At 58.7% G+C, this 20,911-nt stretch overlaps 13 protein-coding genes across 13 annotated transcripts in view; 3 read left to right on the top strand and 10 right to left on the bottom strand.

The window, feature by feature from the left end:
• Positions 1-237: 237 nt before the first annotated feature.
• ACA1_076170 (uncharacterized protein) lies at positions 238-2,967 on the bottom strand (the record flags this gene model as incomplete). The annotated part of the gene is given in 9 exon segments (XM_004335739.1): positions 238-572; positions 658-918; positions 1,001-1,101; positions 1,195-1,570; positions 1,648-1,845; positions 1,944-2,249; positions 2,328-2,422; positions 2,552-2,917; positions 2,936-2,967. 9 exon segments carry the CDS (start codon positions 2,965-2,967, stop codon positions 238-240), a joined length of 2,070 nt encoding a protein of 689 aa, XP_004335787.1.
• Positions 2,968-3,045: 78 nt separating this feature from the next.
• On the bottom strand, positions 3,046-5,268 carry ACA1_076160 (Peroxisomalcoenzyme A synthetase; the record flags this gene model as incomplete). Its single annotated transcript, XM_004335738.1, has 7 exons — positions 3,046-3,360; positions 3,428-3,681; positions 3,785-3,922; positions 4,025-4,218; positions 4,342-4,465; positions 4,547-4,832; positions 4,978-5,268. The coding sequence occupies 7 exons, from the start codon at positions 5,266-5,268 to the stop codon at positions 3,046-3,048; spliced, it is 1,602 nt and encodes a 533-aa protein (XP_004335786.1).
• A 388-nt stretch (positions 5,269-5,656) lies between these two features.
• Positions 5,657-6,634, top strand: ACA1_076150 (ubiquitin family protein 5, putative; the record flags this gene model as incomplete). The annotated part of the gene is made up of 3 exons (XM_004335737.1): positions 5,657-6,237; positions 6,315-6,398; positions 6,553-6,634. 3 exons carry the CDS (start codon positions 5,657-5,659, stop codon positions 6,632-6,634), a joined length of 747 nt encoding a protein of 248 aa, XP_004335785.1.
• A 223-nt stretch (positions 6,635-6,857) lies between these two features.
• Positions 6,858-7,318, bottom strand: ACA1_076140 (uncharacterized protein; the record flags this gene model as incomplete). Its single annotated transcript, XM_004335736.1, has 2 exons — positions 6,858-7,202; positions 7,274-7,318. The coding sequence occupies 2 exons, from the start codon at positions 7,316-7,318 to the stop codon at positions 6,858-6,860; spliced, it is 390 nt and encodes a 129-aa protein (XP_004335784.1).
• Positions 7,319-7,465: 147 nt separating this feature from the next.
• On the bottom strand, positions 7,466-9,370 carry ACA1_076130 (uncharacterized protein; the record flags this gene model as incomplete). The annotated part of the gene is made up of 7 exons (XM_004335735.1): positions 7,466-7,642; positions 7,733-7,833; positions 8,053-8,122; positions 8,249-8,475; positions 8,601-8,702; positions 8,763-8,833; positions 8,919-9,370. 7 exons carry the CDS (start codon positions 9,368-9,370, stop codon positions 7,466-7,468), a joined length of 1,200 nt encoding a protein of 399 aa, XP_004335783.1.
• A 447-nt stretch (positions 9,371-9,817) lies between these two features.
• On the bottom strand, positions 9,818-13,319 carry ACA1_076120 (copper amine oxidase, enzyme subfamily protein; the record flags this gene model as incomplete). The annotated part of the gene is made up of 13 exons (XM_004335734.1): positions 9,818-10,163; positions 10,343-10,426; positions 10,532-10,792; positions 10,876-10,982; positions 11,122-11,198; positions 11,287-11,494; positions 11,601-11,701; positions 11,782-11,887; positions 11,967-12,035; positions 12,120-12,229; positions 12,357-12,558; positions 12,663-13,093; positions 13,196-13,319. 13 exons carry the CDS (start codon positions 13,317-13,319, stop codon positions 9,818-9,820), a joined length of 2,226 nt encoding a protein of 741 aa, XP_004335782.1.
• Positions 13,320-14,180: 861 nt separating this feature from the next.
• On the top strand, positions 14,181-15,253 carry ACA1_076110 (Ankyrin repeat containing protein; the record flags this gene model as incomplete). Its single annotated transcript, XM_004335733.1, has 5 exons — positions 14,181-14,310; positions 14,406-14,504; positions 14,635-14,747; positions 14,827-14,973; positions 15,200-15,253. 5 exons carry the CDS (start codon positions 14,181-14,183, stop codon positions 15,251-15,253), a joined length of 543 nt encoding a protein of 180 aa, XP_004335781.1.
• A 138-nt stretch (positions 15,254-15,391) lies between these two features.
• Positions 15,392-16,255, bottom strand: ACA1_076100 (uncharacterized protein; the record flags this gene model as incomplete). The annotated part of the gene is made up of 4 exons (XM_004335732.1): positions 15,392-15,518; positions 15,654-15,778; positions 15,860-15,960; positions 16,114-16,255. 4 exons carry the CDS (start codon positions 16,253-16,255, stop codon positions 15,392-15,394), a joined length of 495 nt encoding a protein of 164 aa, XP_004335780.1.
• A 266-nt stretch (positions 16,256-16,521) lies between these two features.
• ACA1_076090 (uncharacterized protein) lies at positions 16,522-17,227 on the bottom strand (the record flags this gene model as incomplete). Its single annotated transcript, XM_004335731.1, has 4 exons — positions 16,522-16,642; positions 16,712-16,836; positions 16,897-17,021; positions 17,083-17,227. 4 exons carry the CDS (start codon positions 17,225-17,227, stop codon positions 16,522-16,524), a joined length of 516 nt encoding a protein of 171 aa, XP_004335779.1.
• A 317-nt stretch (positions 17,228-17,544) lies between these two features.
• On the bottom strand, positions 17,545-18,678 carry ACA1_076080 (leucine rich repeat domain containing protein; the record flags this gene model as incomplete). Its single annotated transcript, XM_004335730.1, has 2 exons — positions 17,545-17,591; positions 17,670-18,678. The coding sequence occupies 2 exons, from the start codon at positions 18,676-18,678 to the stop codon at positions 17,545-17,547; spliced, it is 1,056 nt and encodes a 351-aa protein (XP_004335778.1).
• Positions 18,679-19,415: 737 nt separating this feature from the next.
• ACA1_076070 (sybindin, putative) lies at positions 19,416-20,178 on the bottom strand (the record flags this gene model as incomplete). The annotated part of the gene is made up of 5 exons (XM_004335729.1): positions 19,416-19,547; positions 19,638-19,699; positions 19,771-19,874; positions 19,942-20,009; positions 20,077-20,178. 5 exons carry the CDS (start codon positions 20,176-20,178, stop codon positions 19,416-19,418), a joined length of 468 nt encoding a protein of 155 aa, XP_004335777.1.
• A 343-nt stretch (positions 20,179-20,521) lies between these two features.
• ACA1_076060 (uncharacterized protein) lies at positions 20,522-20,820 on the top strand (the record flags this gene model as incomplete). The annotated part of the gene is made up of 3 exons (XM_004335728.1): positions 20,522-20,663; positions 20,687-20,721; positions 20,794-20,820. The coding sequence occupies 3 exons, from the start codon at positions 20,522-20,524 to the stop codon at positions 20,818-20,820; spliced, it is 204 nt and encodes a 67-aa protein (XP_004335776.1).
• ACA1_075950 (uncharacterized protein) overlaps positions 20,779-20,911 on the bottom strand; it is a gene marked incomplete at both ends in the record, with an annotated part of 609 nt that continues 476 nt past the window's right edge. Inside the window, one exon of the mRNA XM_004335727.1 lies at positions 20,779-20,854. Within this exon, the coding sequence (XP_004335775.1) occupies positions 20,779-20,854 (76 nt within the window). The remainder of the gene's footprint in view (positions 20,855-20,911) is intronic.

Genomic DNA, 20,911 nt, shown 5'->3' with positions numbered 1-20,911 from the left:
GCCTGCACGTTGCATGATTCACGCTCGGCCGGCTGCTTCATGTCCTGACTGAACTGACCACAGCCAAGGCAGCAGAGGGATGGCGTTAGCTGGCTTGGAGAAGGGTTGCTTGATGTCGGCCGGGATGTCGTGTTGAAGCAGGATATGTGTAGTGGCGAAGTAGATTGCAGAAAGCGTGGTCTATTTGCTTTGTGACAGAATAAAGAGACAGAAGAGAAGCACATGTGCCGCTCTCGACTAGTCACTGATGTTGACGGGCAGACACTGGCAGTACTCCATGCGCACGCCGTTGGGCATGCACTTCTTGTTGGGGTTCCAGATGGAGAGCTGCTTGACGCTGGCCATGCGCCCGCCGGCGAACGAGGCCTTGAAACGCCCCTGGTTCTCGCGCGTCTGGTAGATCACCACCTCGGTGTCTCCCAGGCGCTTGGCCTCCAGCACCCGCGCGAACGTCCACACGTGGCACGCGCTACGGAACGGCTCCGTCTCGTTGTTGACGAACTCGAGCGCCTGCCTGGCCATGTGCACCACCGCCTTGTCCTCGGCGTCCAGCTTCTCGAGCTTGAATTGACCTGCGCACTCGATGAGTTTTTGAATTGCGGTGTGTTGTGTGTGTGTTGTATGTGTGTGTCATATGTGTGTTGTGTGAAGGCATACCGACACAGCATGACGTGCTTGGGACGCCAACGTCGTCGCAGGAGCGGTGCTGGTTGATGGTGGAGAGGAGGCTGCGGCCGGGCGGGGACTGGCCGTTGTGGCGCTTGGCGTAGTCGTCGAACCGCGGGTGGTGGTATTCGCTGGGGTAGTTGAGCAGGTGCGTGAGGGTCATGTAGATGTCGTAGCCGGAGATGAGCTGGTGCTGGTTGTTCTCCAGGTTGCGACCGATCTCCGGCCGGGCATTGAGCACCCAGTTCGGCACTGTGTGCGACCGAAGAAGAAAGAGAGAAGCTCAGGGCGTGAACGAGACGCTGACGTCATAGGGAGCGGGGAGGGGGCAAACCCGTGAGGGCCAGGAAGGGATTGTCGTAGAAATAGCCATTGCCGTGGTCCGACACCAGCACTAACATGGTGTTGTTCATGTAGCCGTGCTTGTGCAGACGCCTGTGAAGTATGTGTGTATATATATTAAGCTCAATTTCAGCTTATGTGTGGGATATGGAGTAAACAGCCAAAAGAATGTGGGGGCTTACATACCCTAAGTACTTGGCCATCTGCATGTCGGTGAATTGCATGCCGGCGCAGGGGCTTGGGCCGTGGGCATACATGGTCTGGTGGTACAGGTACCAGGGCTGCACGCGCTGACCCTCGCGCTGCAGCGCGTCGCGGTGCCCGTCCCTGTTCATCCGCTCCTGGGCGTCGATGAACTGGAAGCCCCACTCGTAGAACTTGTTGGACTGGTAGTCGCCGCCCAGGCAGATCGGGGCCTCGTCCAGTTCGACGTCGTACTGCGTGTTGTCGCGCCGGTAGGACCCGTCCTTCACGTCCACCGCGCAGAACACGTTCATCAGCTGGTAGTCGCCCAGCTCCTCGTAGTAGTTCCAATTCGTTCCCCACTCCTCGCTGGGTCCGCCTTTTTGAATTTGTGTTGGAAGATAAACAATAAGTGTCAGATATCCACTTAAATGAATAAATGAATAAAGAAAATACCGTAGGGGTAGGAGCGGAAGAAGTCCTCGGTCTCGCCGCACCAGCAGCCCTCCATGGAGATGCCCGTGGCGTAGCCGTGGCCCCTGAACTGCTCCCACACCCAGGGAATCCCATCCTTGCCCTCTGGCGTGGGCGAGAACACGCTCGGGTTCGCCGTACTGTTGCGACCCATCGCCGAGTAGAACCACCTCTTCGTGCCTGTTTTATATCAATAAACATGTATATCAATATCCATGTGATGTAATGCAATATATATAAACATATGCGGCTTTATCATATGATAACGAGAGATGTACCCTGCCCGATGGCGTTGTAGAAGGGGAAGCTGAAGGTGGTGTGATGGTCAGTCTCCTCGAGCTCGCGCAGCACCTTCTCGGTCTGGAGGAGGCTGGCGACGTAGTCCGCCCGGGGCGCCGAGTCGGTGAAGAGGACGAGCACGTTGAGCGGCAGGTTGACGTCGACCCGCCGGGCGGACACGTCGGGCCGTAGCAGCACCTGCGTGAGGAACACATCGTCCTTCGGGCACATGTGCTGCGAGTCCAGAAACTTCTCGCAGTCGCGCGTGGTGCAGCGCGCGATCACCGCCGTCGCCTCGGTCACCACTGTGTGTTGTGTTGTGTTGTGTTGTGTTGTGTCAGCTTGCTTTCAAGTTACAAGTGCAATCGAGAATGATGTGGTACCTGGGTGCCCAGGGTATTCGTTCCACTGTGTGCCATTGCCGTGGATGTCGAATGAGTAGAGGCCCACCACGCCGGCTGGGCAGTGCAGCTCGAATCTGTGTGGTTGGGTTGTTGCCACAACAGCAGCAACAGCAACAACACAGACATCATCATCATCACGTCGTATTACGTTATGTTAGAGTTGTAGCAGTGGTGGCCAGAAGAAGAAGTGGGGAAATACGCACATGCCGTGTTGTAGCGAGGCGTTGATGTGGCTGGGGCTAGGGCCGGGGCAGGCCTCCCATGTGTACTTCTTGCCGGCGCAATGGCTGGGACCTTCGTCGGACGCGATCTGGTAGTGGTCCGACGCCACCTTGTACGTGGGCGCCCACAGCAATTCGGGCTGGGAAAACGTGCCCCGAAAGCTGTGGCGGTGGTGTTTGCTGGGCTGCTGCTGATGGTGATGATGAGAGTTGTCGTTGTCGATGTTGATGTCGTCGTTGTCGGTGGTGTCGGGCAGAGTGTCATCGAGGAAGACGGCGTCCTGGCGCGACGTGACAAAGAACAACAGGCCGAGGCTGAAGCAGAGGACGAGCACGACCCACCCTGGCCTGTGCGGCCCAACTCACAGCTCCATCTTCAGTGACACGTCCACCTGCATCGCGACGGATCACAGATTTGCAAACTGAAGTCAAGATGTTTTACTCCTACTTTCTTCGGTCACCGCACACTACACGACCTACAGCTTGGCCTTCTTGAGCGACTTGTCGCTGTCGGCGGAGTTCTTGAGGAAGTGGGTGGCGACGTGCCGCCTCTGGATCTTGCCCGTGGCGGTGCGTGGCAGGTCCTTCGCGATGTAGAGCCGACGCGGGCACTTGTAGGCGGCCAGCTTGGCGTGGCAGTGCTTGAGGATGGCCTCCTCGACCGCCTTGCCGCCCTCGCGGCCGCCCTTGAGCACCACCGCCGCCTCCACCTCCTCCCCGTACTTGTCGCTCGGCACGCCGAAGCTCACCGCCTCACTCACATCCGGATGCGACAGCAGCGCCGAGTCAATCTGACCACACACACAAACACGTTAGCGTGCGTGTCGTGTCGTGTCGTGCGCGTGTCGTGTGCCATACCTCGGAGGGAGCGATCTTCTCGCCACCGCGGTTGATGAGCTCCTTGATGCGTCCGGTCAAGACGAGGAACTTGTCCTCGTCGAAGAAGCCCTGGTCGCCCGTGCGGAACCAGCGGCCCTCGTGGAAGGCGGTCTTGTTGGCCTGCGGGTTGTTGTGGTAGCCCCTGGTCACGGTCGGGCCGCGCAGGCACACCTCGCCCTTCTCGCCCTGCGCCAGCTCCTTCCCGCTGTCGTCCCTGATCGTCACCTCCACCCCTTCACAGAACGCACCACAACACACATGACACACACGACACGCACACACACCGCGTCAGCCGAAGAAAGCTATCGGTGTGGTGGGTGGGTGGGAAACGCGTACCGGTGCCCTGGCCGACGGAGCCGGGCTTCCTCTTGCCGGGCGGGAGCTGGTTGGACGTCATCTGGTGCGAGTTCTCGGTCATCGCGTAGGCCTCGATCACCGGCGCCTTGAACCGCTCCTCCAGTTGCTTGAACACCGCTGCAGTCACAATTTAGTCGTATGCCGTGTGCGGCGATGAGTGTGTGCGTGTGGTGCGCGTGGTGCGTGGTGCGTGTGCGGTGGTGCGTGTGGGATGGGTACCGGGGGCGAGGGCAGACGAGCAGGAGCGAATGAAGCGGAGCTTGCCGGAGGTGGTGTAGTCCTTGTCGGCGCGGGCCAGCAAGATTTGGTGGATCGTGGGCACGGCCGAGTACCAGGTGCACTCGTTCGACAGGAAGTCGCGCCAGAACGTCGTGGCCGAGAACTTGCCCGGCTGGATGACCACCGAACCACCGCTGTACAGCGTCGACAACAAACACCTGCGCGTGCGGTGGCGCGTGTGCGATGGGTGTGTGTGCGGTGGCGCGCGTGCGGTTAGCGAGCGGCGGCAGCGCGAATGCGCGGTGAAGTGAGCGTACCCGATGAGTCCGTGGACGTGGAAGAGGGGCATGACGATCAGCGACCTGTCGTCGGGCGTGAGCCGGTAGTGGCGGCTGATGTTGCGCAGGTTCGTCACCAGATTCCTGTACGTGAGCGGCACACCTGCGTGTGTGTGCGGTGAGCCAACCGCGTGTGCGGTCGTGCGTGTGCGTGTGCGGTCGTGCGTGTGCGGTGGGTGGTTACCCTTGGGCCTTCCGGTGGTGCCGCTGGTGTGCAGGAAGAGCGCGACGTCCTCGGGCTCGGGGGCGACGCGCAGCTCGGAGGCCGTGGCCCGGCGCACGGGCAGGGGCTCGACCGACTCGAGGCCCACGCGCACGCGGCCCGACGAGGCGTCGACCTCGGCCCAGGTCTCCCACACGGGCACGCGCAGCTGCTGGGCCGCCTCGACCGCCACCGCGGCGCGGCCGCCTCGGGGCACGATCACCGCCTTGGCCTCCGTGTCCTCCAAGTAGAACTTGAACTCATCCAGCTGCAATGAAGATGTGATTAAATCTTTGAATTTTGTTTCCAATTTATCAAATAATATTTATTTTTAATTGATTGATTGAGAAATGCTGTGATTCGATCTGTGAAGAAAAAGATAAAAAGATTGTGGCCTTGGGGGGGGGGTGTACCCGATAGTCGGGGTTGAGCGGGGCGGCGATGGAGCGGCCGTTGGTGGTGGCGAGCCAGCAGACGACGAACTCGAGGCAGTTGGGCAGGACCATGGCCACGACGTCGCCGCGCCCCAGGCCGGCCGCGCTGAGCGCGTCCCGCGCGTGGGACACCTCGTGCGCCAGCTGGGCGTAGGTCAGCGACTGCGCGGCCTCGGGCAGCACCACCGCCGTGCGGCCGGCGTGCGACGGGTGCAGCACGTCGACCAGCGTCTCCGTGTCCCCCGTGTTGGTTCGCGTGCAGGCTGCCATGGTCGTGTGTACTGTGTGTTGTGTGCGGCCGGGTGTTAGGTTTGGGTTATGTGGTTGAGATGCATTTTTTCGTCTCCTTTTTCTCTCGCCGGTACTAGGCGGCACGCCGCAACCATGGCCGTGGTTGTCCACCGAGCTCTTCGCGTGGCCGTGGTGGCCGGAGGCGCCTGTGAGCTCGCCGAGCGGTGAACGGCCCCAGCACCAATGAAGTCGCACGTCAGATGAGCCCGCAATGAATTTAGTTGAATTGAATAAAATAACACTAACCAATTAATTTCAAATCATCAGAAGTGTTTCGGAAATGGATTTGAAAAAGAACGGAAAAAGTTGGACGGAACTTGAAGAAAAGAAGCAAAAGTGGGCAATAATCATCAGAAGAACGCGCAGCATGTCGGATCGAAGGGAGAGAGAAAGAGAGCGGGACAAGGACAAGGATGGGGACAGAGATCGCGACTCGGATCGTCGAAGGTCGGACGATGACCGCCGGCGGCACAGGGACGATGATTCGTCCTCGGAGCGACGTCGCAGTCGCCGCAGCGATGATGACGAAGACGACCGAAGGCTGCGCAGCCGGCGCGATCGCGACAGTGGGAGCAGCCGAGACAAGAGGAGCCGCGACGATGACGTGAGCGAGAGGGATTCGCGCAGCAGCAGACGATCCAGCAGAAGGGGGGACGATGACGAAGACAGGGATCGCAAGAGATCACGACGAGAGGAGGACATCGAAGAGGAAACGGAACGACTAAAGGCCGAGCGGTTGCGCAAGGAGAAAGAAGCCAAGCTCAAGGAATTGGAGAGCAAACTGGCAGCCAAGCTGGAAGAGGAGAAGAAGATGAAGGAGCTCTCGAAGATCACCACCTACCAGGGGCAGGGCACGCAAATGGGCGGCACCAACACAGGCAACCGAGGCCAAATGATTGAAATCACGCTCAACGACCGTCTGGGCAAGAAGGTCCGCGTCAAGGCTTGGTACGTAGCGATCGCTATCCAAACCATTTCACATTTGATTATGATGCACCATTATTAATCAAATCTATTTGGTGCAGCTCGAACGACACTGTTGGCCAGCTCAAGAAGATGGTGGCTGCACAGACCGGCACCAAGGCAGAAAAGATCCGCATCCAGAAGTGGTTGGTGCCCTTCACTCTCCCTCTTCTTCTTCTTCTTCTTCTTCTACGTGCTGTGGTCGTGTGTCGTGTAGTTCTGTTGAGTGTGCATGCTCTCTCTTCCCTTCATCTGTTGTGCGCTCGCTAACCCTTCTGATGCCCACGTCTCCTTCAACAGGTACACGATCTACAAGGACAACATCTCCCTGGCCGACTACGAAGTCCGCGATGGCATGAACCTCGAGCTGTACTACTACTAGGCTGGCTGGATGCTTCCCGGCCACTTCGATTCCGATCGTGCGCGTCTCTCTGCCTTCTCTCCTCTCGCAGACCTTGCACGCAGTATATACGGTTGGCTTCTTCTTCTACTTATCTTCTCTTGCCCAAACACACGAGAGAAGAGAGAGAGCAATACAAACAGCAACACACACTCGGGCGTTGTCATCATAACCATCATTGCATCTTTTTTCATCAAAGTTTGTCTCACGCGTGGTGGTGCCTCTGCATGTCAGACCAGATGAACAGATCGACCCACTTGCCTGCGCCTCCCACGAAGACATCGGCCATCGCCAGATACTTGAACTTGGGGCCAACACCATCATCATCACCACCACCGTAGTTGTTGTTGTGTTGTCTGGTCTTCATCTCGAGCCTCCACCTCTGGCCCGCCTTGGTGATGCCTTCGACCACCACTTGGCTGTCGCTCGTGTCGGCCGCAACAATGGCGTAGGTGCGCGAGGCGATGGCCAAGCCCTTGCGGGCGAACAGCCGGTCCTCTACGTGCACCCAGAAGACCACCTGGCCCTCTCTCGAGCAGATGGCCACGGGCTGGGCCAGGCCTTGGAGTTGGGTCAAGAGAGCAGAAGACGGTGGATGTTGATGATGGTGGGTCGGGGTACAAGGTGGGCTTGGCTCAGGAGGATCGGGAGGTGTACGCCTGGCATTCGCAGGAGAACCAAGAAGCCACCGCACCACGTCCATAAAAAAGACTGCTCTGGTCAAAACCTTCACCTTTGTTGTTCCCCGTTTTCCTAACTTTGTCATCGCGTTGCAGAAGAAGACGACGATTCCAAATACTACCTTGAGTGGTCTCACCAGCCGCGTCGATCGCTGCCTCGCACGCGCGGCGGAGGTCCGCCTCGAGAACCGCCGCCACCACCTCCGCCGCCGCCGCTACCGCCCCGGTTGCGATAGCCTCCAGGTGGCGGGGTGGGCAGAAGGCCGGGTCTCATCATGTGTGGTGGAAACGGTGGAATGCCCAACTGGGACTGTGCGCACGACACACAACACACGACACGACGGTGGTCAGGGCGCGTTGCTGGTCAGATGAAAGACACGAGAGCAGTAGTCCCGGGTACCTGGAGAGCGAGTTGGGCGGGGAGCATTCCGAGCGGGATGCCATGGGGGATGGCCATGTGGGCCGGGATGTGCACCGGCGGCACCTGTGGAAAATGGCTGCCTGCTCGGGCGAGACCGTGATGTGAGCACACTGTGAAACTCATCGTTTACAACCAACAACGGGCGAGGTGTGGCAAGTACTGAAGGGAAACATTGCAGGTGGTCCCCGTCGAGGCTATCAATACGGCACGGGTAAGTGCACAAGCGGGAAAAAAGCACTGCGCACACGAGCACACGCATAATCGCACTCGATCGCACACGACTGCACACGACACCGTACCGGAGCGTGTGAAGGGTGCTGGGACATGGGTCCGCCACCGCCAGAAGTCGGCGGGGATGGCGGAAGACCTCTGTCAGGCTGCATCTTACCGCCCTGCGAGCGCTAACACTTTAATATTGCGCGTGCACACGCACACGCACACGCACACGCACACGCACACGCACACGCACACGCACACGAGGTAGGAACGGCGTACGATGGAAGGTGAATTGTAGGAGGAGAGCGGAGGCGCGCGTCGCTTGCGGCTGTCGCGCGAGCCGCCGCTGCTGGGGTGAAGCGGCGAGTGGTTGGGCGAGTGCTGCGAGTGGGAGGGCGAGAGCGGGGACCGGGGTGCCAGCGGCGGATGCGACATCGTAAGGTGTGGCGGATAACCGCCGCGCGACCCCAGCCCGCCGCTTCCGCTGCTGTGATACCCGCCACCGCCTGCTGACGAAGATAAGCCCCCGCCTGGAATGGCACCACACACACGCACACGCACACACCACACAACAACACACAACGGTCAGAAGACTGGCGTGTGGTGTAAGAGGGGAGTGATGAGCGCTCACCTCCTCCGCCGGGGCTCATACCCATTCTGCCGTATTCGCGCTGTGGCGGGTACATGTAGCCGTGCGGCTCTCCGTACTGCGGCCGCGCACCCTGCGAACCGCCTGCTGACCGTCATATGTCAGACCGCACGCACACACATGCACACGCACACACGCGCACACCTTCGTTTGGTGGCTCCTTGCCTGAGTCCCTCAGCGCCTTCATCTGCATCAGTCGGCGCGTCTCCTCCGCCCTGCCAGCACGCAACGCGAGTGAGTGCCTTGGTGCTGGCGTCCATTGAGCTGCGGTGTGGTGGCGGTGGCGGTGGACGGATGTACCGTCGTTGCTCTTCGAGGCGGTTGCGTTCCTCTTCGGCCAGCTTCTTCCTCTTCTTCTCGTCGACGAAGAGCACCTGCTTGAGGAGGAGGAACAGCTTGTGCTTCTGCTCGCCCAGCACGTCCAGCTTCCGCTCGAGCTCATCGATCTTGGCCCGCCGCTCCTCCTCGTCCTGGATCCTCGCCGCGATGCTCGCCGCCATCGCGGTCGCCGATGTTGCAGCGCCGGCAGATGCCAAGCCATTCTTTTCATCTCCTTCGCTCCCCTCTTGCGGCAATGCGGCGCCTCCTGTTGTTGATGAAGCGGTAGCTGTGGCCGCATTCGTGGTCGATTCGCCGCTACTCGATGAGATCGCAGGCGCGGTGGTCGGTTCTCCGCTGGTAGCCACTACGTCCATCGCATTCTGCTCGCCCTCTTTCGAGGCCGGCGTGGCAGCGACGGCGCCTCCCTCCATTTTGATTGCCTGGGTGGGTGTCGTCGCAGCCTCGGTGCCGTGTGTGGTGGAATCATCGCCATTCACAACTTCACCGCTTGCTGTGGTGGCTTTCTGTTTGGCCTCCTCCTCCACTTCGAGGGCGAGCCTCCACTGCATCAGCTTCTCCTTCTCATCGCGTTGCCGTCGCGCAATGGCCTTTTGAATGCCCCGCAGCTTGCGTCGGGGCGGCGGCCGCGGGGCTCTCAAGATGGTCCATCTTCGTCTAGCCATCGCGGGTTGGCGCCACGCTCCACTTCACGTCCACCCCTCGGATGGGCCGCTGAGATTTGATTCCTCTTCTCGCGCCACACGAATCGAAAAAAAAAAAAAAAAACAAATCAAATCAAATAATCCCAATCACCTCAACTTTTGCATTCATTGCTCACACGAGGGCAAGACCCAGCTATCTCGGATCGAAATCATCTGTCAGGCCCCGGGGCCCCTGGTCCCCGAGGCGTACGGCGCCACCTGCGGCACCTCTTCGGCCTCTACGACGCAAGCCTCGCCAGGGACCAGGCGAAGCGGATCAGATTCATCTTCCGCGAGTATCCCACTCTCGGTCACGAACGCGCGCACGCCGTCTCGCAGGGCGCTGGCCGGGTCGCGATCGAAGTAGTTGATGGGCTGCAAGACGAAGCTGACGTGGCTGGTCGGGGTGACCGTCACGGGGACGTCCTCAGTGTGGGGCAGATGGTTGACGCCCAAGTTGATGTAGGCCACCAGATCCTCCTGCTCCAGGGAATCCTCGTCCTCCAACCACCTGTCCAGACTCCTGTAGTGTCCATTGCCATCGTCAGACACATGTTCGTGTGGTGTGTCGTGTGTGTCGTGTGTCGTGCGTGCCTTGAAAGGCCAAGCGCGCGGTCGTAGGGGCGGGCCTGAGCGTAGACGTTGTTGGGGGTCGGTTCCTCCTCCTTGCGCTGGACGACGGCGAGGTGGTAGTTGGCCCACGAAGCCGCATCGCCCAGGGCGCCCGGGAACAGGTGCTTCACGAACGACGTCGAATGAATCCTGTAGGCGCGCTCGGCTCCGTAGCTTCACAGCGGTGACCAGCCCCACACCAACACCCACAGCGTGTGTAAGTCACGAGTCACAGCCGTGCGTGTCGTGCGGTGTGTGCGGTGAGTGTTAAGTTCGTACCCGTTGGTCTGGTGGTCGTTGGTGAAGGCGAAGACCATGGGATCGTTGAAGTCGGGGAAGAAGGTGGACTCGGTCTCGTTGGCCACGTAGTAGTGCTCGGGCACCGGGCGGACCTTGGTGGCGCCGTCGAACCACGGCGCGTTGATCTCGACGCTCGGGAAGCGGGTGACGCGCAGGGTGTTGTCCGTGCCGAGCACGTCGATGTCGACCTTGTAGAGGAACAAGTGCTGGTGGAACGTGCCGCTCTGGTACGGACCCACTCTGCGACACGCACCGCCGCGGACGACACAGGCGCGTCAGGTCGAGGCGGTCTTCTACGACTTGCGGGGAGTGGTGGGCGGTACCTGGGACTGCCGTACTGGGCCTCCTCCTCGCTGTACAGGGTACCCTGCAGGTAGCCCGAGGCTGCGACGTGGGCCTCAATCGCGCCCGTGGGGTAGAACTCGTAATCCTGCACCACGCCAATGTAACCATCATCACCAGGGTCGCGTCAGTCCAGACAACAAGAAAGAAAAGGAGAACAAGTAGATAATAATGGTGATGATGACGATGGTGACGATGATGATGGCCTTGATGCTGGTTGGTTGTACCAAGATGTAATCGTAGTTGTAATCAGTGACAGCATGACGGAACACCAGGGCTCGCGAAGGGGTGCCCGCATAGGAGTCTTGTGGTAGGAGGTATTAGGTCGCGCGTGAAACAAACAAACGGGCTGTGTGCGTGGCAATGAGGCGTTGTGGGGGGGGGACGAGCACCGCGGAGCATTTCGTAGTGACGCCTGACCGGGATGGTGGCGTCCTTCTCGAACACGCAGATGGCGTTCTTGTGGACCACGACGTCGCCGGTCTCGAAGTACTGCGTGACATCGAGGAAGCCAGCGCCCTCGGGGCAGTCCACTCCGGCCTTCATCGGGAACGAGCTCGCGCCGAATCCCCACGCCGTGTCAAAGTACAGCGAGTTCGACTGTGTTGTGTTGTGTGTGTGTGTGTGTTGCGCCGCACACGCGTGGGCACGGAGGGTCGCAGTGTCAGCTCGGACGCGGCCGTACGGGGGGAGGGCAATAGCGCACCTGTGCTGGCGAGCGGCCAGAGTAGGGCACGTAGACCTCCTGGGTACCCATTTCGTAGACGATGCGCTCGCCCTGGAACCTGATGTCCCAGAGGGTCACGCCTGCCGTTTTTGGGGAGAAGTTGGTCGTTATCGCACACCGTGCTGGGACCAGCTGTAGGTGCTCTCGGGGGTCTTGGTACCGGTGATGGGTGTGATGCTCCAGTCGAACGCCCAGCCGAGGTATTCGATGTGGGTCTCACCGGTGATGTTGAAACGGGAGCCGGCCGGGTTGGTCTGCGTGGCACCCTGCACGTCATCGCCAGGCAACACGTCGCCTTGCCTAGGGGGTAGGAGTACGCGTGGAAATTGGGTTAAAATTGTAGACCAGCTTGAGCAGCCTGAATTCGGTCGGGTCCGTGCTGTCGTGCCACACCAGCGTCTCAAGGCCGACCTCCTAGAATGGTGAGTGTGTGGTGTGAGTGTCGCAAGCTCGAGTTTCAAAAAAAAAACTGGTAATGGAGAGCTCAAGGCAACTGACCTGAATCCAGCTTCCCTCGACGTCGTAGACCCAGAAGAACCACGACTGCCTTGTGTCGGGGTCCGCCGGGGTCGAGCGCGGCGCCGAGTCGGAGTAGCTGAGGCAGTTCGCTGTAGACGGGCCGAGACACGAAAAAAACAAAAGATGAGCAGAAGAAGAGCGCCAAACAACCGTCCACGCGTCAGCAAGCATGCCTTCGTGTGCGGTGTGTGTGTGTCGTGCGGTTGTGTGTCATACCCTCACAGTTGGTGTACGCAGTGCCGAAGCTTTCCATCATGATGTTCTCGATCTGCTCCGCCATGGGGGCGAGCACGTACGTGTCGATGGCATCGTACTCGACGCCGTCGGGAACACGCGAGTTGAACGGCAGGCCGCCCGGGTAGGTGACGGTGTCCCACCTGGTCCACGTCGTCTCCTCCGACGTGGGCAAGGGTCCAACCTACACGCCAGCCCTTCCCTCAGCAACAAAAACTCGCGTGTGTCGTGTGTTGTGTGTGTGTGCGTGTACGGCGGTGTGTGCGGTAGTGTGTGCGGGTGGGTTACCTTCAGCTCCCGGACTTGTTCCTCCGCGCACAGGTAGAGTACGACGTGAGCGTAGCGAGCCGGACGGGGTCCGTCGCCATCGAGATAGGCCAGCGCCTCGGCCTTGACCGGCGGCATGGCGTCGATGTAGAAGATGTAGTTGTCCTGGAGGGTCGCATTGGTGCGTGGCGTCAGAGCTAGCGACTCCTGGGATAGAAGCCACCACTCGACGTCGCGCAGCTCGGAGGCAGAGAGCGAGGCGAAGATCGAGGACTCGTAGGGCTCCTCCGCGAAGGGCGAGCGCGAAGGGCACATCGGCGCGCACTCCTCGCACACTTCGCACTCCTCGCAGGTCTCGCACTCTTCGCAGGTCTCGCAATCTTCGCAGATCTCGCAGACTTCACAGTCCTCGCAGGTCTCGCAGTCTTCGCAGACTTCGCTCTCAGCCGCGGCTGTGGGGATTATTTTATATTTGTTTTGGTATTGTTTTGAGCACAATCAGCACCTGAGCACCTGCAACGTGAGGGGGATGAAGAAGAGGGTATCGAACGTACGAATCAGGCCCTTGAAGTTGAAGTTGACCGCTGTGTTGGCACCATCGACGGCGGCAGCGCTGAACAGGACCACCAACAGGGCGCCGAGCGCCAGAAACAGACCCACACTTGTCCGCCCGTACATGGAGAGGAGGCAGAATCACAAAGCGAGTTGGGCCGTCAAGGGACTCGTACCTTTTTTTGTCAAAGCCAACGGAGTTAGTTAGTTTTGCAAAACCAAAAACAAAGAAAACAAACGAAACGAAACGAAATCAAAAAAAATTGTGTTTCCTGGAAACAAAACGCGCACAGCTCATTCACTCATTCGAAAACGAAGATGAGCAAGAGATCGCGAGAAGAGAGCGATCAAGAACTGGAGCGGAGAGATGACCGCGAGGATGGGACAGAAGAAGAACAACTGCAGATGAAGAAGTCGAAAAGCCTTGGGGAGGCGGAACTCGTTCACTCCTCCGAAAAAGCTTCCACGATGAGTGCAAGCCCGACAGCTTCATGGGAGACCCTTCCCGCCGAGCTCCGCCTCCGCCTCTTCCTCTTCGTTGGCTGTGCCGAGGTAAAGAAAAAACAAAAGATAAAAGATAAATTACTAATTAAATATAAAAGGTGGTGCGTGTGTGCCGTCTGGTGAGTCGGGAGTGGCTGGCGTTGTCCGACGACGAGACCCTCTGGCGCGCCTTCTACGCCGCCCACCTGGGTCCACTCGCTGCACCGCCCGCCCGTGTGTACGTCTGCGACCAAAGTAAGTGCAGGTCGATCGAATCACTCAACCGTCGAAATGTGCGCGTGCGGTGGTGCGTGTGCGCGTGCGGTGGTGCGTGTGCGCGTGCGGTGGTGCGTGTGCGTGTGCGTGTTCAGAGTGAGGACGCGGCGAGGAATTGGCCCGTGGCAAGTCTGCGCGGTCCAGGCCCTGCGGGAACTCGCACGCGCACAAGCCCGCAACCGAAGTATGTAACTTGTCCTTCGCTTCAACTCCCCCCCCCGGGGCCCGATGAGAGCTGTGCTTTGCCTAAAGCGCCACTCAACCATACAACGCACTGTGGTGCTCGCCCCACCAGAGGAGATACGGAAGGTCACCAACCAATGTGCCTACGATACTTTCGAGTGGGCGTTGAGTCAAGGTGCGAACGACACGACAAGTTCCGTGTGTCGTGTGTGTGTCGTGTGTTGTGTGTCGTGCCGTGCGTGCTCTAAACGCAATGGAGTGGACCCGCAGGCCACGACAAAGTGGCGATCTCTCTTGTTGAGCGAGACCCGGCCTTCGTGCACGGGCGCTACACCCGCGGCATCACCCCGCTCATGAAAGCCGTCCCGAGTACGCTCTTGCGCCCCCACAAGCTTCGTTCTTCGTTCTTCGTCCTTTGTCCTTCGTCCTTCGTCCTTCTCACTGACCGCCGGGTCGGGGGGGGGGTGCACTCTGGCCGCGTGTGCGTGCGTGCTTGCAGCCGGGCGGATTCCGGTGATTGCGGCGCTGATCCAGCACGGCGCGTCGGTCAACGCAGCCGACTCGGGCGGCTCGACCCCGCTCATGGCCGCCGCGTGCATGGCCCTGTTCGACGTACGATCGTGCCCCATCGCTGCCCCCCCCCAAACCAGGGGTCACGAGGGCCTCACGCCGGGGGGGGGGGCGAGGGCAGGTGGTGCGGTTCCTGTTGGAGCAACCGGGGTTGAACATCGACGCGGTGGACCTGGATGGGATGTCGGCCCTGCACTGGGCCGTGTGGGCCGTGCAGCCGGACATCGTGCAGCTGCTCCTCGACAAGGGCGCCAACCCCCTGCTCCTCGTACCTCCGCCCCTCCTGCCAATCACACGACGCACACGACGCACACGACGCACACGACGCACACGACACTTTGCGAATGTAAGTTGATCGTCGCTCGGGCAGACCACACGAGGGGAGACCCCTTTGTCGCTGGCCAAGAACCCGCAGGTCACTTCCCCCCACACACCACCACCACCGACCACATGTTCACCCTCCAGGCTTTTGCTTTTGCTTTGCGATGGTGCAGGTCCAAGCCCTTCTGCAGCGACTGGGGACCAGCCAAGACCAGTCTCCTCCATGAGCGCGAGCTCCTCTTCTTCTTGGGCGATGCTCCCCGCCCCGGCCAGCTGCCCGGCCACCGACGGCTTTTGACAAGACCACCGCGCGCCGCCTTCCAGAAAATCAATCATTCACTCATTATAAACGAAGCTGTTTATTATTAAGCGCCGCTGGTCTTGTCGGCCAAGGCCTTGCGGAGGCTGTTGAAGGCACCCGTGAAGACGCCCTGCCCGATGGCCTGCTCCACGGCCGCCGCTGTCGCCTCCTCGCCATCGAACTCGGCACTCCTGCATTGTGCGTACACACCCCGTGTTGTGTTGCGTGTCGTGTTGTGTGAGAAGAGCGAGCGATGATGCGTTGGTGGAATGAATGAATGAATGAAGGAAGGAAGGAAGGAAGAAAGAAGGCCACACGACGCGCACCATTCGGCAAAGGTGGCGTTCTTGTCGGTCACACGCTTGAACGATATGCGCGCGTGGTAGTTGGCCAAGGCGCCCGGAAACACGCCCTCATCCGACTTGGTAATGTGATACGTGTAGAAGTGCTCCTGCTCGCGTGTGTTCGTGCGTGTCATGTGTGGTTAGATGGGCTGATAGTCCATGTGCAGTGGAGGGCGGATGGGACGTACAGCATCGGAGAGGCTGGTGAGGATCTCGTGGATGTGCTTGCCACCCAGGTCAATCAGGCGGTGCTTGCCCACCACATTGTCCTCCTTCGCGTAGCCCTCCTCTGCCAGATATCCCAAATAAAATAAATATTTTAATAAATATAATTGTAGTATGACTAGTTATTTAGACGTATTTTGATTACATCCTGAAGCAGGGCAAGCAAATGCTTACATACTATATTATTTATATATTCTTAACATATTGGGGGGCTTACCAAGGTATTTGCTGTTGACGCCGCCCCACGAGAGGTCGGCGAACCGTCCGGCAGTGGCCCACACCGCCTCGATGGGGGCGTCGATGACCGTGCTCACGTAGACCTTACCCTTCCTTCCCAACTTGTTCTCCGCGCTCGACATCTCTTTGCTTCGTGGCTGTTTGTGTTCGTGTGTTTGTGTGGTAGGTACCCCGTTCGTCTGACTTTATAAAGCGAAGGATAGCGCCGAAATAGGTCCTTGACGCCGTTTGCGAATCAAAGAAGGAGAGGGCGGAGCTGCAGCAAGAAGAAGCGAGTCGGCGAGAGGAGCTAAAGAGGTGTGAAGAAAGCACACACGAGACTCCGAAAGGATGTGGCGTGTTGTGTGCGTGTTGAACATCTCGAGGTCATGCGCGGCGCCTCAACCTACTAGTGCACGGCGGAGTTGAAGGTGAGCTTGAGGTTGTTGAAGCTGCCACCGAACACCTGCCGCGCGACGAACTGCTCCACAGCTTCCACGGTGGACTCTTCGCCATCGAACTCGGCGCTCCTGAGTTGGTCGAGAGAGGAAACAGTCACGTGGGCTGCTCCATCAGAGAAGAAGGAGGAAGGCACGCACCATTCGGCAAAGGTGGCGTTCTTGTCGGTCACACGCTTGAACGACATGCGCGCGTGGTAGTTGATGAAGTCACCCGGGAAGAGCCCCTCGTCCTTCTTCACCAGGGCGTAGCTGTAGAAGTGCTCCTGCACGCCCAACGCTCAATCTTTGGTTTGGAAAGAGCGAAAGATCGGAAGAGATCGAACCGTGGAGGAGTAGCCGGTGAGAGTCTCAACGACTTGCAGGTCGCCGAAGGACAGGAACCGGTTCTTGCCCACAGAGTTGTCCTCCTTGGGCACCCCCTCCTCTTCATCCACGGTCCACCGATTAACTTCATCGCACTGAAAATCTCAAGTTCTGAATCATCGTGCTAATCCGCTGCTGCGCTGTACCAAGGTAGCCGCTGGCGGAGACGCCCGGCATCCACGAGCCGTCGGCGAAGCGGGCGGTGCGACCCCACACCGCTTCGATCGGTCCCTCAATGACCGAGCTCACGTAGACCTTGCCCTTGCGGCCGAACTTCTTCTTGTCGTCCATCCTGTATTGTTGCTGTGCCGTGCCCTAACTCTGCACACGAGCACCCCGGAGGTACTTTAAGAAGGCGGGGCTGCACCCTCTCTGTGCTCGTGCGAGCAAGCGACAGGGCACTGAGCGAGGCCGGAAGTGGTTGGTTTATGTACACGCGTGGAGAGGAAGGAGCCGATCGTCCATTACAGAAGAAGAAGAAGAGAGCTAACGACGAGATACTCGTATCGGCGGTAAGTTCGACACCTCAGTGTTCAAGTGCGCAATCTACAGTCTGTGGAGAGCGCACCCGACTTGATGGGTATGATATTGGAGGGGTAAGTGTATCGTCAGTTGACTGCCGGCGTGCTCCTCGACGACGTCGGCCAGTACTGTTCTGTCGTGTGTTACGTTCGAAGAGGGTGAGTCGATGCGAGACGGAAACGACAACGGGACGAATAGGAGAGTAGCGCACCGTGGCAGCCGTTGACCTCGAGAGTAACCAGAGATCGGAAGGAGCTGAGAGCTTGACCAGACGCGCTGGTGATGAAGGTCGACGAGAGCTTGAGAGTGGTGAGAGAGCGGAGGTAGGGCAGCAAGAACTTGATGCCCTCGTCGGTGATGAAGCACTCGTTGAGCTTGATCTTGACGAGGTGAGGCAGTTGTGGCGTAGTGCTCTGGATCATGTGCGAGGAGTAGAAGTTGGCCGAACGATTGGCGGGGCGTGACGTCGCTCTGTCTCCTTGCTGCGCGGTGGCCGTGTTGCCGTTGATGGCCGTGGCGGAAAGCTGATGGTAGAAGCGAAGCGCCGACGAGAAGGAAAGCGAAGGCGAGAGTAGAGGCGGAGGCGAAGGGCACGCCGTCGAAGAGGGCACCATGGATAGGTACTGCAGCCCCCGATCGGTGATCTTCGTTGCCGTGAGGTTGAGCGAGCGAAGCGAGCGGGGAAGCGACTTGAGAGCGCGATCGGTGACGTCCTTGCTGTATGCGAGGTTGAGCTTCCTCAGACAGCGCAGAGAGGCGAAGGCCCTGATGCCCGCAGCAGAGAGGGGGCAGCACGCGAGACTGAGCGTCGTGAGGTTGGCGAAGCGAGCGATGTGCGATGCTGCCTCATTCGTTATGCCTCTGGCACAGCACAGACGAAGAGTTCGCAAGGACGACGTCAGCGAGGCCGAGGTAGAGAGACGCTGCAGGCCTCGATCGGTGATAAGCGAGGCGTCCATGATGGTGAGCTCTTCGAGGAAGCTCAGGTTGCGCGCGCATAGGCTAGCCAGAGCGTCGTCGGTGGGCTTGAGCTGGGGCGACAGCGACAGGCGCCTCAGAGAAGAGGGAAGGAAGACCAGAGTGCCCACCACCAACGACAGACTTGACTGTTGAGAGCAGTGCGCTTGCAGTCCTACATGCATCACTTCTTCAGCACCATCATACGAGGTTATTGGACTGACCGCTGCCGCCTTCGTCATCGCTTGCCACAGGTGCTTCATCGATTCGGCGCTTCATCGAGAATCTGCTACGAGCAGCCAGTAAGTGTAGGAATTTCTAATCTGAACGAGCGTGCACGCTTACCTTTTTGACTCGTGGAGAACGGCTCAGTAGTGTGCACCTGTGTTGTGTGCGAAAGCAAACGGTAAATGCAAAGCATTCTCGCCCCTCATCTGTGTCTTCTTCCTTTTGGGTTTGCCTGCGTTTCTCTTCCCGCTCTTTCTTTTTTTGTGGACAGGGTACCTCAGGTGCGTGGCTGGTGTCTCTGTTCTTCGGGAGGACGGTAGATAAGGAGGAAGGAGCGGTGCCAAAGGCAAGGCCCCAAGTCCAGAAGATGGTGATGGGCCGATGCATGAGGCAGCCTCCTCCGCTTGTGAAAAAAGCGAGGGCAACGAGGGGGAATGTCAGGGAAAGCAGGAATTTAACAAGTGCGAAGCTGGACGAGTGACTGGGGTAGGTGGGTCCAGTTGTTAATGAGGGCAGATGATGAACACCTGAGAACCAATAAGCGAGGTGGCGTGAAGAGGTTGTTGCGCAATCAAGGCCTTAATTGTCATGCAACAGCGCTCACCAACCACTTTCCTCTGGCTTTCATCTGCTTGACACTCTTGGTGAAGACGAGGGCCACAGCGCAATCGTGCTTGTGGCCACCTAGCATGCCACAGCAGAGCATCGCATGATAGTGTACGTACAAAGCGGACTTTATTTGGCGTAGAGGGAAGGTGTTGGTCTAGGGTCCTCACTTCTTCTCTGGCGTGTTCTTGGCCCGCATGAGCTCGTTCATGAACGTGTCGAACTTCTCGCATCGAATGGGCTGTTCGAACTCGTAGAAGGGGTTCTTGAGCACGTAGTCAGAATAGAGCTCGTACACCTGCACGAAGGTCGCGCACACGTAAAACGACAAACGCCCACAGTAAGATGGTATGAACATCAAGCCAAAGAGGGATGAGATCGCTCGCACCTGCTCCAACACCTTGGCCATCTGTGAGTGCTTGGGATCAGCCACCATCAAGAACTTTGTCCCTGCACCACCACCACCATCAGAGAAGCCAGTGCGGTGTGTACGGTCACACGTGGTGGAGAGCATGTCATACCTGTAAGCGTCTGAAAGCAGTGTAGTTTGAACGTCTCCGTTTCCAGCACTTCTATTCCTTGACAGTCCATCACCGGCGACAGGTCCTTCGCAATCGAGTTGAAGCTGTGAATTCCATAAATATGAAAATAAATGAATTAAATGGCCTTTTAATCTGCGTAATCATGTGCACCTGTAAAAGAGACCACCCAATCGCAGATGGTCATTTGTGTTGAGTTTGGAAGCTGCCTTCGTGAAGTCCTGCGAGGTGCAAGATTAAAGCCATTCAAAGAAGCAAAGTACAAAATGAGATCCGGCTGGCACATACCTTCTGGTAAATCAGGCCACCCGATTTGCTCAGAATATAAATCGAATGGATGAACTGTGGCTCGGCGGCCTCGCGCGCTTCTGTCCTCCCTCGCCCCAGCATCTTTGTGTGCAGAGAAAAGCAAAAAGAAATGTGTTCCTGCAAAAGAGAAATATTTACGACAGTACTATTTCATACGCCAAAGAGACATCATCATCGCCGATAGCGGGAACGTCTCCCTTGCAACCGCATCACCAGATCACAACATGTTGAAGCTCCACCACGATGGTCGGCGGCTGTTATGTGGCCCGCGTATTTCGCGTCTTAATACTGCTCTGCGCCAATGGCAGCGCGAAAAGAGCTTGCGCCAATGGGCCAAGAGGACAACAACACAAGGACAATACACACGCCCGTCATTCAACGCCAATATCCACACATAGCACAAGCATCAACACCAGCTGGCCACATGCAGAGATCAGTCGTTCTGCCCGCAGCTCTCGCTCTGCTTTGTATGGCTCTCATCGGAGGCGCCGTGGACATCTCCACGCTTACCATCACCGACGTCGGAGGCGAGGGCTGCTATCCCGACGTCACCAACATGGAGCCTGGTACGTGGCCCACCTGTACCCAGGGCGCCGCGGCTTGCCATCAACAGGCCACTTTCAGGTGCGCAGCCATCACACCATTCATTCCGATCATTGCTTGGTGCTTGACGGTTGTGCTTCATGGCGCGTGCAGGTCGGCAAGCTTGGCGCCGTTCGATGAAGAGCTGACGCTGGTCTTCCGTGGGCCGATGGAGCTGTCCAACCTCGCAGTGTACTACCCCGGCGGGCCGTCGTCGGCGTGGACCCGGGAG

The sequence above is a fragment of the Acanthamoeba castellanii genome (assembly GCF_000313135.1).
Source record: "Acanthamoeba castellanii str. Neff unplaced genomic scaffold scf7180000084612, whole genome shotgun sequence".
Taxonomy (NCBI): Eukaryota; Discosea; order Longamoebia; family Acanthamoebidae; genus Acanthamoeba; species Acanthamoeba castellanii.
This window is presented reverse-complemented; position numbering and strand designations above follow the sequence as displayed.